Below are 15,737 nucleotides of genomic sequence, written 5' to 3'. Positions count from 1 at the left end.
TGTTAACGGCTTGTTTTCCCTTTGAGTATTTGGTCTCCCTGTGTCATCTTTTTCTCCCCGTGAATGACATCAGTGTCTGTACTGTTGTACTGTTAGAGGGTGTGACTTACTGCCATCTTTAGTGCCCCTGTCCAGCTCTGCCATCTCTAGCTGCCCCTTCCCTGCTCTCCCACCTCCCTTTGCCAATCTTGGGACTTTGTATGTTTTTCTCCTTCCTCATTTTCCTCTGGTATTATCATCTAATCTCAGCACTTTGTATATTTTTCTCCTTCCTCATTTTCCTCTGGTATTATCATCTAATCTCAGCACTTTGTAATCTAGTACTGCTTAAGCAAGGGTAGCCTGAACTGAGGAGACCAGAGAGCCGAGCCAAGAAAGAGCTCCCTAAGAAAGAAGGCTTTGTCTTCAACAGTGCCCTTTTCCCGCCCCTCAGGCTTCTAACCTGCCCCATAGCACTCCTCTTTCAGAGGGCAGAAGAATTAGAGTGCTGGCTGTGTACAGGACCGCCTTTCCTGAGCTCCTCTGGAAGGAGATTGATGTGGCCTCTTGTTACTGAGCAAGTGATTCCTGGGCAGGGAGAGGTGGGGGTGGCGGGGGGTGGGTCTTGCATCAGAACCAGAGATTCCCCTTGACTCCAGTTGCTTTGACAAAAGAGAGCCGTCCTGTTGATGGCAGTGCTGAAAAGCTAGGGGGAGACAAATGAGCCAGTGAGGCAAGCTCTGGAGACTTGTGAGAGCTGGGGCAGGAAGAGGGGGAGACCCCCTAAAAAACTAGCAAGATCACACAAGGATGTCTAGAAGGAAGAGCTCCCTTGACTGTGGGGAGGACCTGGGGAGATTGCTTTTCTTCTGTGTTCTTTCTCTCTCACGTTGCTTTGGATGCCAGATGTTGATAAGGATGTCAGCGTGCCTGGTTGTTTCTGCTTCAGCAGTCAAGCAAGGCAGGTATGAGAAGCAATAAAGCAGAAACAGGAGATTCAAAGCCAAAATGACAAGGTCCTTAATGCATTTTCAGGCACCTATTTTGAGTCATTTTAGCTTTTCCCCCAATTTATCTTTCAGCTTCAATTAAATGGCTCTTCAGCTTCCTATGGTGGCCTTTATAGCCTTCTATGGTCCACCATCCCTATGTTGCCAACACTTTGTATGGTTTAGTTTCTTCTCAAAAAATGCTCCGTTGTAGACTTCAGAGAATTGGGTCTCCCTGTGAGAGAAGGCAGGCTGGGCACAGCTGACTTCTTTCGTCCCTAACACTGGCTTTGTGGGTGAGTGTCCAGACTTGGGTGGTTTGTGTTGTGAGTACTGTAGGTGGATGGGAGGAGTCCTTGGAAGCAGAGCGTCCAGTCTTTGTTTCCTCGAACAGGAAGAAAAGTTAGAAGTAAAGAGAGGATGGGTCTTCCCATTGGGGTTCAAGCTGTATCCTTTTCATACAGTTTGTCTTTGGGATGAGTTGACTTCTGGTCTTCTCAAGGAGGGGAAGTGGCCAAGCTGTCTTTGATTCAGCTCTTTGGGAACACTTGGACTTGGAGAGAGCCTTGGCTCCTGAAAGCTAGCTCTGTGTTTGACCTCACCTAATAAGGCTGTTACTCCCAATCCCAAGGATAGACAGTTGGAGGGGTGAATTCTTCATACTGAGCTTCAAAAGCCACTTGGCCTGAGTCTTCAGTTAAGGAGGAAGACTGAGTCTCAGCTTCCTGAAGACTTGGCTCTGGGGCTAAGCTTGTCCTTGGCTCAAGCCCTGAAGGTCCTTGTAGTTCTCTGACACCTTCAAGAGTGAAAGTACTGGCTGGCCTGCTTACCTTGGGGCAGGGGATTTTGCTTTCTGGAAAGAAGTGATCCAGAGGCCCATGGACTGAAAGGCATAGTGGTTTTTCAGGAGCTGTGGGGAAAAATTCTCTCTGAGTTGCTGTTAAAGCCAGGAGGCCAGATTCCTCAGGTGGGACTCCAGTTTCCTCCCCAGGACAGATGTCTGCCATGGTACCCTTTATTTTATTTCCTTCTGGATCTGTGATTTCCCATTGGCACAGCTCTGCCATCCTGCTCCCCATGCTGCCTGCTCCTTCGGGGCTGACTTTGAGTTCTGGGTCCAGGGCACCTGACTGGGGCAAGAGCCCTCCTGAGCCTGTGCCTTCCCCAAGGCAGACTACCTCCTGCTCTCTGGGCTTTGCTGCTGCTTTTGAGAAGTGTTCTTCAGTCCCTCCAGGTCCTGCCTTCTGAAGGAACATCTCTCCTTGCCCTTGTGATTCTCGTTCCAGTTCCCTTTCCTCTGCTGCTCCTCCACCCACCTCCCAAGGGCTGATCTCTGCTTTCTTGGCAGAGGGAGCCTCTTCCGCTTCCCACAGACACACTTCCACTATCTTGTTCTCCACACTGCCTGCTGCCTCAGAACTTCCTCTGTTGCTGTCAGAAGCATCTGGGGCTGGCTGTGGGGACAGATCTTTGCCATGTTGACTCTCCCAGGGACACACAGCCTCCTGTTGCCTGAAGTCTGCCATCTCTGGCTGTTTCTGAACTGGCACACCTTTGGGCTCTGATTTTTCTGGGGCTCTGCCTTTCTCTTCTTGAGAGTCCCCTTTTCCATCCTGCCTTGACACCCCTTTGACAGGGATTCTTTCAGTAACTTCCCAGGGACAGGTCTCGGCCTTGGCACTTCTGTCAGGTTTATACACACCTGCATCAGGAACATCCCATGGACACACATCAGCGGCCCTGCCCCCAGTGCTGACCAGTCTCTGGGAACTGGCTTTAGCTTGGTCAGGGCGCTGTCTGTCTGGGTGGGAGAAGGAAACTGCTGGGGCAGTGGTCGCCCATGTATAGACAGATTGTAGCTCATGGCTTGTTTTTTCCCCATCTTCGGTGGTGAATTCTTCTGCGTTTGGAGCTGGAGCTTTTTCTTGGGTTATGTGTTCTGGGAAGGAACTTGTCTTTGGGTCTTGTCTCAGGTCCGCCTTCTCTGTTGCTTCCAAGGAATGTCCCTCTGCCACTTCACTTCTCATGCTGCTGGGCAAATCTGAGATCTTGGGGGCCTGAGCAGGGGATTCCCTCGGGTTCTTGTTCTCCCAAAGACAAATAGCTTCCTGCTCTTGACACAGTTTTGCCATCCGTTTTGATGCGTCTTCTCCCAGGGAAGTGAGTCTCCCCTTTTCTAGAGCTTTCTCCCTCTGCTCTGCTGATTCACTCCCTGTCTCTTGGTCCAATCCCTTCCCAGTAGTTCCTTCATTCACCTCCCAGGGACACATCTTGGCTTTTTCACTGGTAGCAGCTTCCTGTGCTTCCCAGGGACACACCTCACCTGGCCTGCACCCCATATGGTCCAGTTCCTGGAACCCAGCTTTTGGTCCATCAGCATCCAGAGTATCTGGACCCACACTCCCCCAGGGACAAGCCACCTCCCACTCTGGGGTTGGCTTCTGTGGCTTCTTTGGAACGGTAACAGCTGTCTCCCTGGGTCCAAGATCTGCAGAAACCTTTCCTGTATCGTTTGGAGATATCCTGATGACCTCAGCTCCGAAAGCTCTTTCCTCCCCCGCTCCAGCATCCACCTCCCAGGGACAGATTTCTGCCTTCCCAGCAGTCAGGGTTTCCTCCACATCCAAAGGGCAAATGTCGGCAGCTTTGCTTCCCACACTGCCTGACATCTGGAGAAGGGTTTGGGGTCTCTCTGTGTCTTGAGGACGTGGTTGTGGGGAGAAGCTGCCAGGGTTCACACTCTCCCAGGGGCTGACTGCTTCTTGCTTTTGGATCTGCCCCTCAGGCTTTTCCCAAGCTGTAACATCTTTGATTTCTGATTTTCCAGGCATTTTCTCCTTGTCCTTTTGAGATTCTCCTCTTCTTGGTGCCTGTGCTGATGTCCATTCCTCTCTTGTTCTTTCATTTACCTCCCAGGGACAGATTCCTGCTTTGGCAGGTGTTGCTTCCTGTGCCTCCGGCCTGAGATCTTCCTGTGGACACGCCTGTGTTGCTCTGCTTCCTCCACTGCGTAGGAATTGGCCACCAGCTTTGGATGAGGAATTGTCTGGACATGGGCTGGAGTGCCCAGGGGCCGTGCTCTCCCTGGGACACACTGACTCCTGCTGTTGACTTAATTTCTGCACTGCTTTCACAGTGTGTTCCCCCATCTCTCCAAAGCTTCCTTTTCTGGAGGCTTTTTCCTTTTCTTGGAGAGATTCTCCACCTGTCCCCAGACTCAGCATTTCCTGCCCCATCACGTTATCATCCAGCTCCCAGGGACAGATCTCTGCTTTCCGGATAGCAGGAGTATCTCCTGCCTCCCACGGACACACTTCAGCAATGCCACTGCCCAAACTCCCTGAACACTCTGAACTTCCTGGGGCCTGAATTGAGACTGCTGAGGGGCCCCGGAAATCTGTACTCTCCCATGGACAAAGAGACTCCAAGTCTCCGCCCGGTTTCTGTTCTTTCCAAAAGGTTGCTTTCCTGGTTTTCTGCTTTTCCTGAGGGAGATCCTTCACTACCTCTAGGGCTGGTTTCCCATCCTTGCCTCCTTCACTTGCCTCCCAGGGACACAGCTCTGCCTTGGCGATGTCAGGTGTATGAGCTTCTGAGCCAGCAGCTTCCCACCCAGGCTTCTCCACCTTCCTGGCCTCCACACTGCCCCCACCCTCAGATTTGTCTCTGATTCTGCCAGGGTCCTGAGGAGCTGACCCAGGGCACAGACCTCCTCGATCGGCACTCTCCCAGGGACACACTGCTTCCTGCTCCCTCACCAGCCTATCTGGCTTTTTCCGCGTGATGGGAACCACATCCGTGGGCTCCGATTTTCCCTGGGCCTCCCCGCTCTTTTCTTTGGAGTCACCTGGGTCTTGTCTTAGTGCCCTCGACTCAGGGGCTCCTTCACTCATCTCCCAGGGGCAGATTTCGGCCTTGTTGCCACTGTCTGGCTGACGTGTTTCTGATTCAGTGACCTCCCAGGGGCATACCTCTGCCACCCTGTAGTCAACACTGCCCAGGGACTGGACTCCAACTTTGGGCAGTTCCTGCCACCCAACAGGGGCGTCCTTTAATTGCTTGACATTTTTGTCCCTGGAAACTTGCCTCAGCGCGGCAAGCCCTGTTTTACCTGTTCTCTCAGCTTTCTGCTCCCCTAGACCCTGGGATGTCCTGCCTCTGTCTTCTTGTTCCCTGCTGCCCTCCTGTTGACAGACTTGGAGCATCCTGCTGGTGTGAGCATTCTGTTGGTTCTGGAGGGACTCCTCATCATCGCAGGCGGCAAGAGCAGCCTGCTTACTCACTGCCTTGGGCCGGCCTAGCCTGGGCGATCGGGACGGTGCCCCCACACTCTCTCCCACAGTCCCGCTGTTCTGCCCCTTGGGACTCTCCTCCACTCTCTCCTTCTCTCTGTAGGTGCTCCGAGAACGGGTCAGAGCTTTAATCGCCAGCCCCAGGCTGCGCATGGAACCCTGCTGAACAGGGGCCTTGAGGCTGTGGGATTTAGGGAAGATCTTGGGCCTGTCTTCGTCTGCATCGTTAGCTTCCCTCTGGTGATGTGCGTCCTCTGCGTCCATCTCATTCTCCCCAGCCTTGCTTTTCTCTACTGCGACAGAGAGGGCCCTCCAGAGCCTGGCTCGAGCTGGGGCAGGGGAGTGGTGGCCTTGTTCTGGCCCTGAGGGGCCTTCCTGGGGCACATTTTCTTTCTTGACAGGCAGTTCTGCGTTCTCCCAGGGGCAGATGTAGGTGAGTAAGTTGGGGCTTTGAGGGGGTACTGGGACTGGTGCCGGGGCAGGGACTGGGGATGGAGCTAGAGCCGGCAGCAGAGCTGGAGCCAAGGTGGAGGTGGGAGATAGCATCCTTGGCTCTCCCAGGCAGGTCCCAGACAGGGTCAAGGTGGGGGTGGAGACCTGGTGCCGGATGGGTGGGTGAGGCAGCCTTCTCCCAGCCTCCTCATGAAGCCTCACAGAGGCATGAGAGCTGTCCATGCTGCTGCTCTTGGCAGGGGAAGGTGGAGCTGACAGGGGGGGCCCTCGAGGCCGCTCCAGCCTCCTGGCCGATGGCCTCCGCACCAGTCTGGCCATGGCCGCCTCGGCCTTCTTCCGCTCCTCCCGCTCTTTTGCTTGCCGGTAGGTCTCCTCCAGGTAGGCCTGGCTGGCCATGAGCAAGGCCTTTTCCCTGGAGCCAGCCACACTGAGCGACTTCTGCAGAGAGGCGGGCCGGGCTCTGGGTAGCCTCTCTCCCACCGTCAGGTTGTGGGCGCTGGCTGACCTGAAGCCCAGGGCAGGGGGCCCCTCCACCGACTCCCGGCTCTCTGTTCGAGAGGCCTTCTTGGCCAGTTTCCTCCTCAGCAGTGAGTCAAGAAGAGGCGGTTCCTGCTCCCTGCGCTGGTCATAGGTGCTGCGGGACTTGCGCAGAGCCGGTGTCCCCTCTGGTTCCTGGAGGCTGGAGCTGAGGAGCCGACGGCGGGAGGAGCCGGGCAGGCTGCCATGGCCCGGGGAGCCTGAGTCCCGGGAGTGCTGCCTGGCCAGGGCCTCGGGGAATTCCGCCAGGTACCTCACGAAGGAGCGGCCCAGCCCCTGGCGTGAGCTGCCCCGCTTTTTGGGCAGGTGGGGGTTGTTTGCAGCCATTTCCTTGGTTTTATGGACCTCTAGCTGGGCATAGAGCTTCTTCAGCTCGTCCTGTGGGGCAGCAGGAAGGAAAGCAGGGCTGCAGGTGAGCTCTCTCCATCCTCTGGCTGTCTGTTAGTCTGCCCTTAATTAGACCTTTTCCCTGAGGGATCTCTTTCCATCAAGCTGTATCTCATCCCTGCTTCTAAAACTCTCAGAATTCACCTCTTTGTTCCTGTGAGACCAGTTGCCAACCTGAGTCCCAGCCAGATCCAGTCAGCTCAGAGGGCTCAGATGTACCCCCTTCTCTGGGGCATTGTGGTCTGGTGGGAAGTCAGTAGCCTGGGGACACTCAATATGCTGTGTGCCTGGAGGCTGTTTTCATGACCCCTCCCTCTGAGCCTCTGGATCTTCTGTAAAGCAATGTTACCTGGGTGACCACTGTTAACTTCCTTAAGAGCATTATATGAGCTTGATGAGACTAGTGGGTATGAAATGTGCAGTGTTCAGGTGTAAGTGATGGAACAGGGCTTTAAAAGTCTTCTGTTCTGGGTTTCTCCCCAGACCCAGCATAGGAGCCACAGATTGGCTTGTGTTCCAGAAAGTGGAGGGTCGAGGTGGAGCTGTCCCTCCATATTCCCTGGCCCTTCAGCTGGATTGCGGTCTCAGGATGCAGGGCAGGCAGAGCTTAGAGGGTGAGGACACAAGGGGGAAACAGGCAGAGGCAGCTGGGACAAGGAAGGACTCGGAAGATGTGGAGGACTCTGCTTTGTGAGCCTGTAAACAAGTCAGGTGTGAAGAGGGCCCCAGTAGAGGTGGAGGGGTTCACCACAGTGGTTCCTAGACTCTGGATTGTATAAAACAATGGGCTTAGATTATCAACTCTCCTTGTATCTTACCCACTGAGCCTCTTGTTAGGGTTCTGGTGACTATAATGATACCCTTGAGCACAGAAATTAAAATTAGCATGCTCTTCCAGTGTAGACCCAGGAAGAACTTCCTCTCTCTAAGACCTGTCAGGTCCAGGGAAAGGGGATCCTGGTGGCCACCTGAACTACCCACCCCCACAGCTGGCCCTAGGTGCCCTAGGCACCAACCAGCCTGCTTTCCTGGGGGCTGAGGATTTTTTTTTTTTTTTTTTGAGACGGAGTCTTGCTCTGTCACCCAGGCTGGAGTGCAGTGGTGTAATCTCAGCTCACTGCAACCTCAACTTAGCAGGCTCCAGTGATCCTGCCCCCTGAGTAGCTGGGACCACAGACATGCACCACCATGCCCGACTAATTTTTGTATTTTTAATAGAGACGAGATTTTGCCATGTTGGTCAGGTTGGTCTTGAACTCCTGACCTCAAGTGATCCGCCTGCCTCGACCTCCCAAAATGCTGGGATCACAGGCATGAACTACTGTGCCTGGCCAGCTGAGGGATTTCTTAGTCTGCCCCCGACCTGATGCCCCTGTGAGTTAGAGTGGAGGGTGCGAGGGAGTAGAGCTCCACTCTCAGCCCTGCCTCTAGCTTGCCACATGGCCTGAGCCTCCAGGATCTCATTCTGGAGCTTTGGGGTCTTCCCACTTGGGTGTGTGTGGCCTCCTTTGAATAGAGTCAGGGGAATCAGTTTAGGCCAGAGGTGGAGAAGGGAGAGGGCAGGTCTTGGAGGGAAGAGGACTTGCAGTGGCACATAGCCCAGGTGGCAGGGCCCAGTCCTTCCTCTGCCCCATTGCTAAAAGCTAGCATTGAAAGGAGGCAGGGAGGGTGGCACATACCCGAATGTCTCCAGGGTCCAGGCTGCGCTCGCTCCAGGCTGAGGCGATGCTGCTGCCGAGGTAAGAGCCTGAGTGCTGCAGGTCCAGCTCGTCCTCGCACACCTCATCCACCATCTCCTCTCGGGGAGGAGCCCCCAGCTTCCAGAACTGGCAGGGGAGCATATGAGTGGGAAAAAGACTCACCCTGGCTCCCTGTCCACGCCTGCACTCACCAGCCCTGTGGAATGCGTCCTTACTTTGTGATGCTTCACCCCCTTCTCTGATTTGGAATTCTGGGGATCTTTAGAGTTTTACTCCCCTCATCCTCGCTGACCTTCTTTAGCTCAGAGAGCAGGGTGGTTCCAAGCCCCTGACCCTGCAATTCCTAGTCGGGTCCTTCAGCTCTCCCACCTCTCCCTGTGTACCTGCTTCTGAGTAGATTTTCAGAGTGTGCTAACCTTCCAGCTGCGGGAGGGAGCCCCTCCAGCCCTGGCTCTTCTTTCCCTTGCCCAGGAACTGGAAGCAGAGAGTGTCTCCACTCAAGCCGGCTCCTAGCTTAGGGCGCCTGGCACTCTGCTCACTCACCCAGCAACTTCTGTCGTCCTCACCCTGGCCTGCAGAGGGCGCTGCGGGACAACAGCTCCACAGTGCCCCAGACAGAGGGGCTGGCATCCACCTCACAGGCAGGAGGGGAGGGCCTCACCTTAGGGATGAAGATCAGAGCCAGCGTGGTGGTGACTGTGCTGTGGGTGTGGAAGAAGAAGAGGAGGAGGGTCCAGTCCGGGTGCAGGGAGGGAACCAGCACAAACCTGGGGCAGGATGGGGGCGCAGGTCATTACTACAGGTGGGAATGGTCTCTTCCACTTCGCCTTCTCACTGCGTTTCACCCCAGCCCCAGCCCTGATACCCTTAGGATGAGGGGGCATTCTGTCCTCTCCTGCCCTCTCCAGGATTTAGGTCCCACCTTAATCCTGTTAATCCCCACCTCCAAGAAGCCCTCCCAGACTACTCCAGCTCACTTTCTTTGGCTGTGTATAGCACGGACCTGTGCTCCAGACTCTTAGGCCCACTCTGTGGGTTAACTGCCTCCACCACAGGGCCTGGTCCTTATGGACAAACTGCTGCTCTTATGGCTGAGGAGTAAGGGTAGAAGGCAGGGAGGACTGAGCACGCGTGGAAAGGGGTATGTTGGGGTGCTGGAGAGGTGCTTTGGGAGGGGTGAGGAGTTAGGAGGAAGGTCCTCTTCCTTCTCTTGTGTGTTGGGGGCCACCTCACCTGGGCCAGGCATGGAGTACAGAAGGAACATCTGGGGGGTAGGGAGAAAACCAGAAGTGGGGGCCTTCCTCAACGTGCTGAGGCATAGCAGTGTCACCAGGATGGCATGGGATGGGGGCACCTCACCTGTGAGAGGTGAGAAGTGGTGTTAGAGTGGAAGGGGGTGTGGGTAGGTGGGTCCGTCCTTACCTCACCGTATGGAAGGCAGTGGAAAGCAGCAGCTCATTGTGCAGGGCGATGCCCATGTAGCGTGGCTCGTGGAAGGCCGAGAGCACAGCCCGTGTGGCGTAGCAGAGGAAGCTGCCCCAGCACAGCAGCAGCAGCTCAGCTGCAGGGAGGGAGAGAGCCGGCACTGCCTCAGCAGCCATCCCACCCCTTTCTCTGAAGGATGTGCTGGGGGGAGCCTGGGCCAGGGGTCTGGGGAAAAGACAGGAGAACCAGAGCAAGAGAATCCCTGAGGCACAGAGTCAGGGACCAGCGGAAGGCTGGGCTCAGCAGAAGCAGCTCACCCACAACCATGATGTAGTCCCAGCGGTCATGGTGACAGAGGTAGAAATGGCGGCCAGTGGGAGTGTGGCTTCGGATCACCAGAGGTGCGTGCTGGATGCCTCGCTCCAGGGCACCCACGGTCCACACAGCCAGGAAGCCCAGCACAGGTAGCAGGAGCAGCCCCAGGCGCCGCAGCAGCCGCCCGCTGCTCAGAAGGGCGTTCCGCTGGGCCGTTCGAGATAGAAAGAGCTGCAGCACTCTGCGAGGGTTAGAATACACAGGGTGGATGGCAGAGACCTGGGTGGACTGCGAAGAGGGCACCAGCGCCCTGGTCTCTGTCCATTGCTGCCCTCTCCTCCACACAGGTACTTGTCCTTCCATCCTTTTTGTGATTTGCTGCCTCTTGCTACCCCCGCAAAAAGTAACATGGAGGACAAGGCTATGGTGATGGGGGTTGGCCTTAGGGGTACAGGGGAGTGGGGCTGGCAAGGGTCTGGCTTTGAAAAACACCATTCCATGAGTGAGCTGGGGTGGTCTGGGATGAGCATCGTGAGGGCAAAGTCTGTCCCAGGCTGTACCTGTAAAGCTTGAGTATGATGGTGCCGTAGACAATGGCAAAACCCAGCAGCCGCACCCAGCGAAGAGCGATGCAGCGGAAAACACTGGGCTTGAAGTATAGGATGAAGACCTGGTGGGAAGGGACAAAAATCTCTGCTTTCCACTGTGCTTCTGCTGTGGGCCAGGCCTATGCTAAGCACACTGTGGATCCTCCCAACACCCCTGCAATAGAGCCATCACCACCTTCATTCTGCAGAGGAGCAGCTGAAGTGTCAAAGAGGTTAGGTAACTTGCCCTAAATCACACTGCAAGTCACAGAGCTCTTTTAAGCCTGGGGCTCCAGAGCTCATAGAGCTTGTCATTTGTGGGTATGAGTAGGGGAAATCTGTGGTTTCTGAATCCCCTCCAGAGGGCAGAGAAGAGGAAGGGTTGTGGGGCTTGGAGGGTACCAGGTTTTGGCTGTGGGGGATGCTGGAAGGTGGGGCCAGCCTCTGGCCACAGACTCACAGGAAAGTAAAGCAGCAGGAATCCAAAAAGGACAGTTTCCAGCAGGACCACTCCAGATGCCCAGATCCTCTGTGAAGCAAGGAGAGAGGCATGTGAGCAGAGTCTGGACGATGGTTCTAGAGGCTCTCAAGCCTATGTGAAGGGTAACTCAGTGGCCCTGAGCTAAGGCTTCACCCTGTAACACTGGCTCTGCCCTCTCTACCCATAGCCATGCCCCCTGTCACCCCAGGCTCAGCTCCACTGGCACTAAACATGGCTAAGGCCAAGGTTTCACATCATCCCCTGTGTTCCTCCCAGTCCCACTTAGGGCCTTGCTGCAGACCTAGGCTCAAATCAGAGGCTGCTGGAGCTGGAAGGGATCTTATTCATTCCTCAAGCATTGGATCAGGCTGCTCCCTTGTCTAGAATAGGGTATCCCTTCTTGGCCCAGTAAGTGTCCAGTTAACCTTCAAGCCTGGCTCATGTCACATCCAGAAAGTCTTTCCCATGCCATCTCAGGCAGAATGACTTTCTTTTTTTTTTTTGAGATGGAGTCTCGCTCTGTCGCCCAGGCTGGAGTGCTGTGGCCGGATCTCAGCTCACTGCAAGCTCCGCCTCCCGGGTTTATGCCATTCTCCTGCCTCAGCCTCCCAAGTAGCTGGGACTACAGGTGCCGCCACCTCGCCCGGCTAGTTTTTTGTGTTTTTTAGTAGAGACGGGGTTTCACTGTGTTAGCCAGGATGGTCTCGATCTCCTGACCTCGTGATCCGCCCGTCTCGGCCTCCCAAAGTGCTGGGATTACAGGCTTGAGCCACCGCGCCCGGCCCAGAATGACTTTCTATAAGCTCCCACGGCAGCTGACAGACACCTCCATCCTTGCCCCCATCTCACTGTGCTGTCATTTTATTTACATGTCTGCTTTCTCCACTAAACTGGGAGCTCCACGCGGGCCCAGATCACTTCCTCTCGAGCCTAGGCAGTGTTTTGCTTAGAGTAGATACTCAACTAGCATTTATTGAATCAAGTTCAATGCCCTTATTTTACAGATGAGGAAGCAGGTCCAAGGCGGAGAAATCATTTGCATCATGCTACATAGTGAGTTAGATTTAGAATCAAGATTAGAACCAATTTCTCCTAAATTCTTTTTTTTTTTTTTTTTTTCTTTTTTGAGACGGAGTCTCGCTCTGTCGTCCAGGCTGGAGTGCAGTGGCCGGATCTCAGCTCACTGCAAGCTCCGCCTCCCGGGTTCACGCCATTCTCCTGCCTCAGCCGCCCGAGTAGCTGGGACTACAGGCACCCGCCACCTCGCCCAGCTAGTTTTTTGTATTTTTTTGTAAAGACGGGGTTTCACCATGTTAGCCAGGATGGTCTTGATCTCCTGACCTCGTGATCCGCCCGTCTCGGCCTCCCAAAGTGCTGGGATTACAGGCTTGAGCCACCGCGCCCGGCCAATTTCTCCTAAATTCTGGTCTTAGGTAGTCTCAGGTCTCCTGTTGAGACGGGTCGGACATGTGTGCAGGAGGTGTAGGGCCTTCCTTGCCTTGTTCCGGCGGCAGCGGTAGGAGACCAGCATGCTCAGGAAGATGGCCAGCATGCAGCAGGCCTGGCAGGCCAGCACGGCAGCCCGCAGAGCCACGGCCTCTTCCACCAGGCATGGTGTGGCATCCATGCAGCTGGTGCAGCCCTCAGGACATGGCAGGCACTGCAGCAGTCTCCCAGATCTGCCTTCTGGGGACCCGAATTGCCCGGTAGTCTGGAAAGCACTCTCCTCTAACCCTATAAAGAATAAAATGGGTGCAGGGAGAGGGGCCTGGTTAGAGCATCCTGACATCCCAGCCTTTTCTCCTGATAGTCACCACAGCCCTCTCCCTGTTCTCCTGTGATCTGGTGCTCCAGGGACATAGGATGGAAGAGTACCAGGAAGAGGTGACACCAGGCTAGGGCTCCTTGAGCGGTCAACTTGCATCATATTTGCATGTTATAGGCTCATACTCAGAAGGTGCAGACACCCCCACACTGCAACTTGCTTGCCTTTCCTGCCTCTCTCAACCTTCTGCCCTTGCCCCACAAGTTCCCTCCCAGTGTCTCACCCCAATCTGGCTTTCTTCCCCAGATGTACCCACCCAACCAGCCTCTCCTGTAAAATGCACGTCTGGCCCCCATCACACTTACGTACCCCCAGAGGGGCTTGCCCCGTAGAATCCAGGTCGGCAGCGGCAGAGGTAGCGGCCAAGAACAAAGCCCTGACTCTCCAGGGGGACACACTGTGGGGACGACAAACATAGTCTGTGTTGATGTGGGGCTTTCTCTGGAAGAAATTTCCCTCCTGGGAGAGATGGAGGGTCCATCTACCTCCCTATCCATGGGACTTGTGTCCACACTAGGGAATCCCTCCAGAAGCCCTCTCTAGTTCTTGGGAAGCCTTCCCTCTGTGGAAACCCTACCTGACCCCTGCTGTTTCCTGTCTTCCCAAAGAGACCCTAAGCAAAGAGTACAGGGAGAAATCACCCTTTTGTTCAGACTGGCAGTGACAGGATCCTCATAAGACCCATTTCCTAGTGCCCAGCTCTTGCTAGGGCAAGGTACTGCAGGAGATGGAAGTAGGGAAAGTTCTGAGCCCAGCCACACCTTGTGTGCCTACATCCTACTTCAAAGGGTCCCCATCAGCTTCCATCTTTGGCACACAAATAGACTGGAAAGGCCCCCACAGAGGAGCAGCTTCCTTCATCAGGGACCATCTGGCTTTGGCACAGGACTGTTTTTCCCAGCCTTAATGCCAGGCTAATGCCAGGCTGGTGGGATGCCAAGGCCAGCCTTTATTCCACCTCCTCCTATTGATGTTTGCCTGGCAGGGGACAGAGCAGACCTCAGAGCCAGGCAGGGAGTATGAGCAAATGAGGTCAGATCTGTTGTAGGGAGTGGCTGGAAACAGACATCAGTGACGCAAAGGAAGGGGTTAACCTTGGAAGATTCTATATCGAGCCCCTGACCTCACCTAGTAGGGTTAGTGTGTGGTGCTTGTGAAGCTGTGGCCCAACTTCCCCTCTTGCTTGGACCACCAGACTGCACTCTGTTCTGCCACAGTCTGCACAATTAGACAAACGCGCACCCAGAGAAGTGCATGTGTCTGTGTTAAACAGTGAACTGGATGGTGGGCGTCCTTTTCCATCCCTCCATCTCTAGCTGCAGACACATGTTCCCTGAAGAGCAGTAGGACCACCTGTGTACACAGGACAATAGGCCTGCCAGCCCCAGCAGGTCACAGGGCTCACCCTGGCTTGGGCTCAGCTCAGGAACAAGCATGCAGTGATTGTAACCATGGAGTGGGTGAATTCACTGGCCTCCCAGTTTCCCAGTACTGGGTTTGCATGATTATCAGCCAGTGCTCTCCATCATTGTGAGTCACCTGCACCCATAGCTTTGAATTGACCTGCATCTGGCCCAGGTTCCATCACATTCACCGGTCCCAGGCCTCTTTGAACTCCTTGGTTGGTTAGATTCCTCCTACACCCCAACCAGCAGTTCCATTTATTTCAGCAATATGGAATATCCTTTTGTAGACAGACCAATGGAATATCCTTTGTGGGCCAAGGGGAGCCCAGAGCTGTGTTACGTGAAGAATGTGTTCCCGGGGAAGGAAAGGAGATATTTAACTGAGGCTCAGGAAGTCACCCTGGGGAGGGATCCTGGAGCACTGAGTACCAGAAAGGAGAGCAGACACGAAGGAACACTGAAATTTCAAAGGAGTGAGGGCAAGAGTAGGGGGAACAGGGGAAGGGAGGGCAGGCTGTAGGTAACCTGACTTTTTAAAAGCCTGATATCTCACCTCTGCCAATCACTAGGAACTCCCCTTAGCCCTGAGATGCTGGGGTAGCTTTGTCTGCTGCTCCTGGGAGCTGCGTGGTGGCAGTGATGGGAAAAGGGGAGGGAGGCAGGACTCTAGTAGCGCCCCCCCTCATTCTCCTCATCCTTACCTGGGTGCTGTTGAGATCACAGAGGTGTGTGTTAGAGTACCAGCCTGGGCCACTTGCACACTGATTGATGTCCACACTCTGGAGATCTACGTCCATCTGCACCTGCCCCCTACGGCAGTGAATTGGCAATTAGGGGCACAGTGATGGATGCCAAAGTGGACGCATGTCCCTGGGCATTGTTGGGGCCCAGAAAACGATGCTCCAAATTATGGCACTTTGGCATGCTGAGGACTTTGAACTAAAGGAGATTAGAAGGGCTCAGAAGTAAGGTATCTCCGACCTTCTCCTTCCCTCTTGTCTCCCATCCCTCTTTCTCTCTGCTGAAGTGAGTTCTAGAAACCAGAATTCCCCTTCCCCAAGGCAGGTCATAGACACTAGAATCTCCCTCCCCCAGAGCGAGATGTAAAACCAAGAAATACTACTCTCATCTTCCCCTACCTTTCTGTGTAGGAGCTGGTCATAAAGAAATTCTCTGGCCTGCCTCGACTGATAGTAAGTAGGTCATATGACCCTCATTCCAGAGGGATCCTGCCTTCTACCTGGGAGGAAGTATGCTACATAGACAGGCCAAGAAGAAGCTGAAGTTTCCCTACTTAGTCTACCACCATTAGATCATAGCCTTTTTTGTCCAATCACAGTTCTACAGGGCTGACCATGCTT

At 54.6% G+C, this 15,737-nt stretch overlaps 1 protein-coding gene across 1 annotated transcript in view; it reads right to left on the bottom strand.

Moving 5' to 3' along the window:
- Positions 1–1,290: 1,290 nt before the first annotated feature.
- GPR179 (G protein-coupled receptor 179) overlaps positions 1,291–15,737 on the bottom strand; it is an 18,993-nt gene continuing 4,546 nt past the window's right edge. Inside the window, exons 2-11 of the mRNA XM_011959839.1 lie at positions 15,078–15,186; positions 13,280–13,367; positions 12,644–12,879; positions 11,125–11,193; positions 10,638–10,747; positions 10,080–10,318; positions 9,760–9,898; positions 8,999–9,104; positions 8,317–8,463; positions 1,291–6,628 (exon numbers count right to left, since the gene is read on the bottom strand). Of these exons, the coding sequence (XP_011815229.1) occupies positions 1,583–6,628; positions 8,317–8,463; positions 8,999–9,104; positions 9,760–9,898; positions 10,080–10,318; positions 10,638–10,747; positions 11,125–11,193; positions 12,644–12,879; positions 13,280–13,367; positions 15,078–15,186 (6,289 nt within the window). The 3' untranslated portion in view covers positions 1,291–1,582. The remainder of the gene's footprint in view (positions 6,629–8,316; positions 8,464–8,998; positions 9,105–9,759; positions 9,899–10,079; positions 10,319–10,637; positions 10,748–11,124; positions 11,194–12,643; positions 12,880–13,279; positions 13,368–15,077; positions 15,187–15,737) is intronic.

The sequence above is a fragment of the Colobus angolensis genome, unplaced genomic scaffold (genome assembly GCF_000951035.1).
Source record: "Colobus angolensis palliatus isolate OR3802 unplaced genomic scaffold, Cang.pa_1.0 Scaffold50, whole genome shotgun sequence".
Taxonomy (NCBI): Eukaryota; Metazoa; Chordata; class Mammalia; order Primates; family Cercopithecidae; genus Colobus; species Colobus angolensis.
Note: the sequence above shows the minus strand (reverse complement) of the source record. Positions and strands in the feature narration are given on the sequence as shown.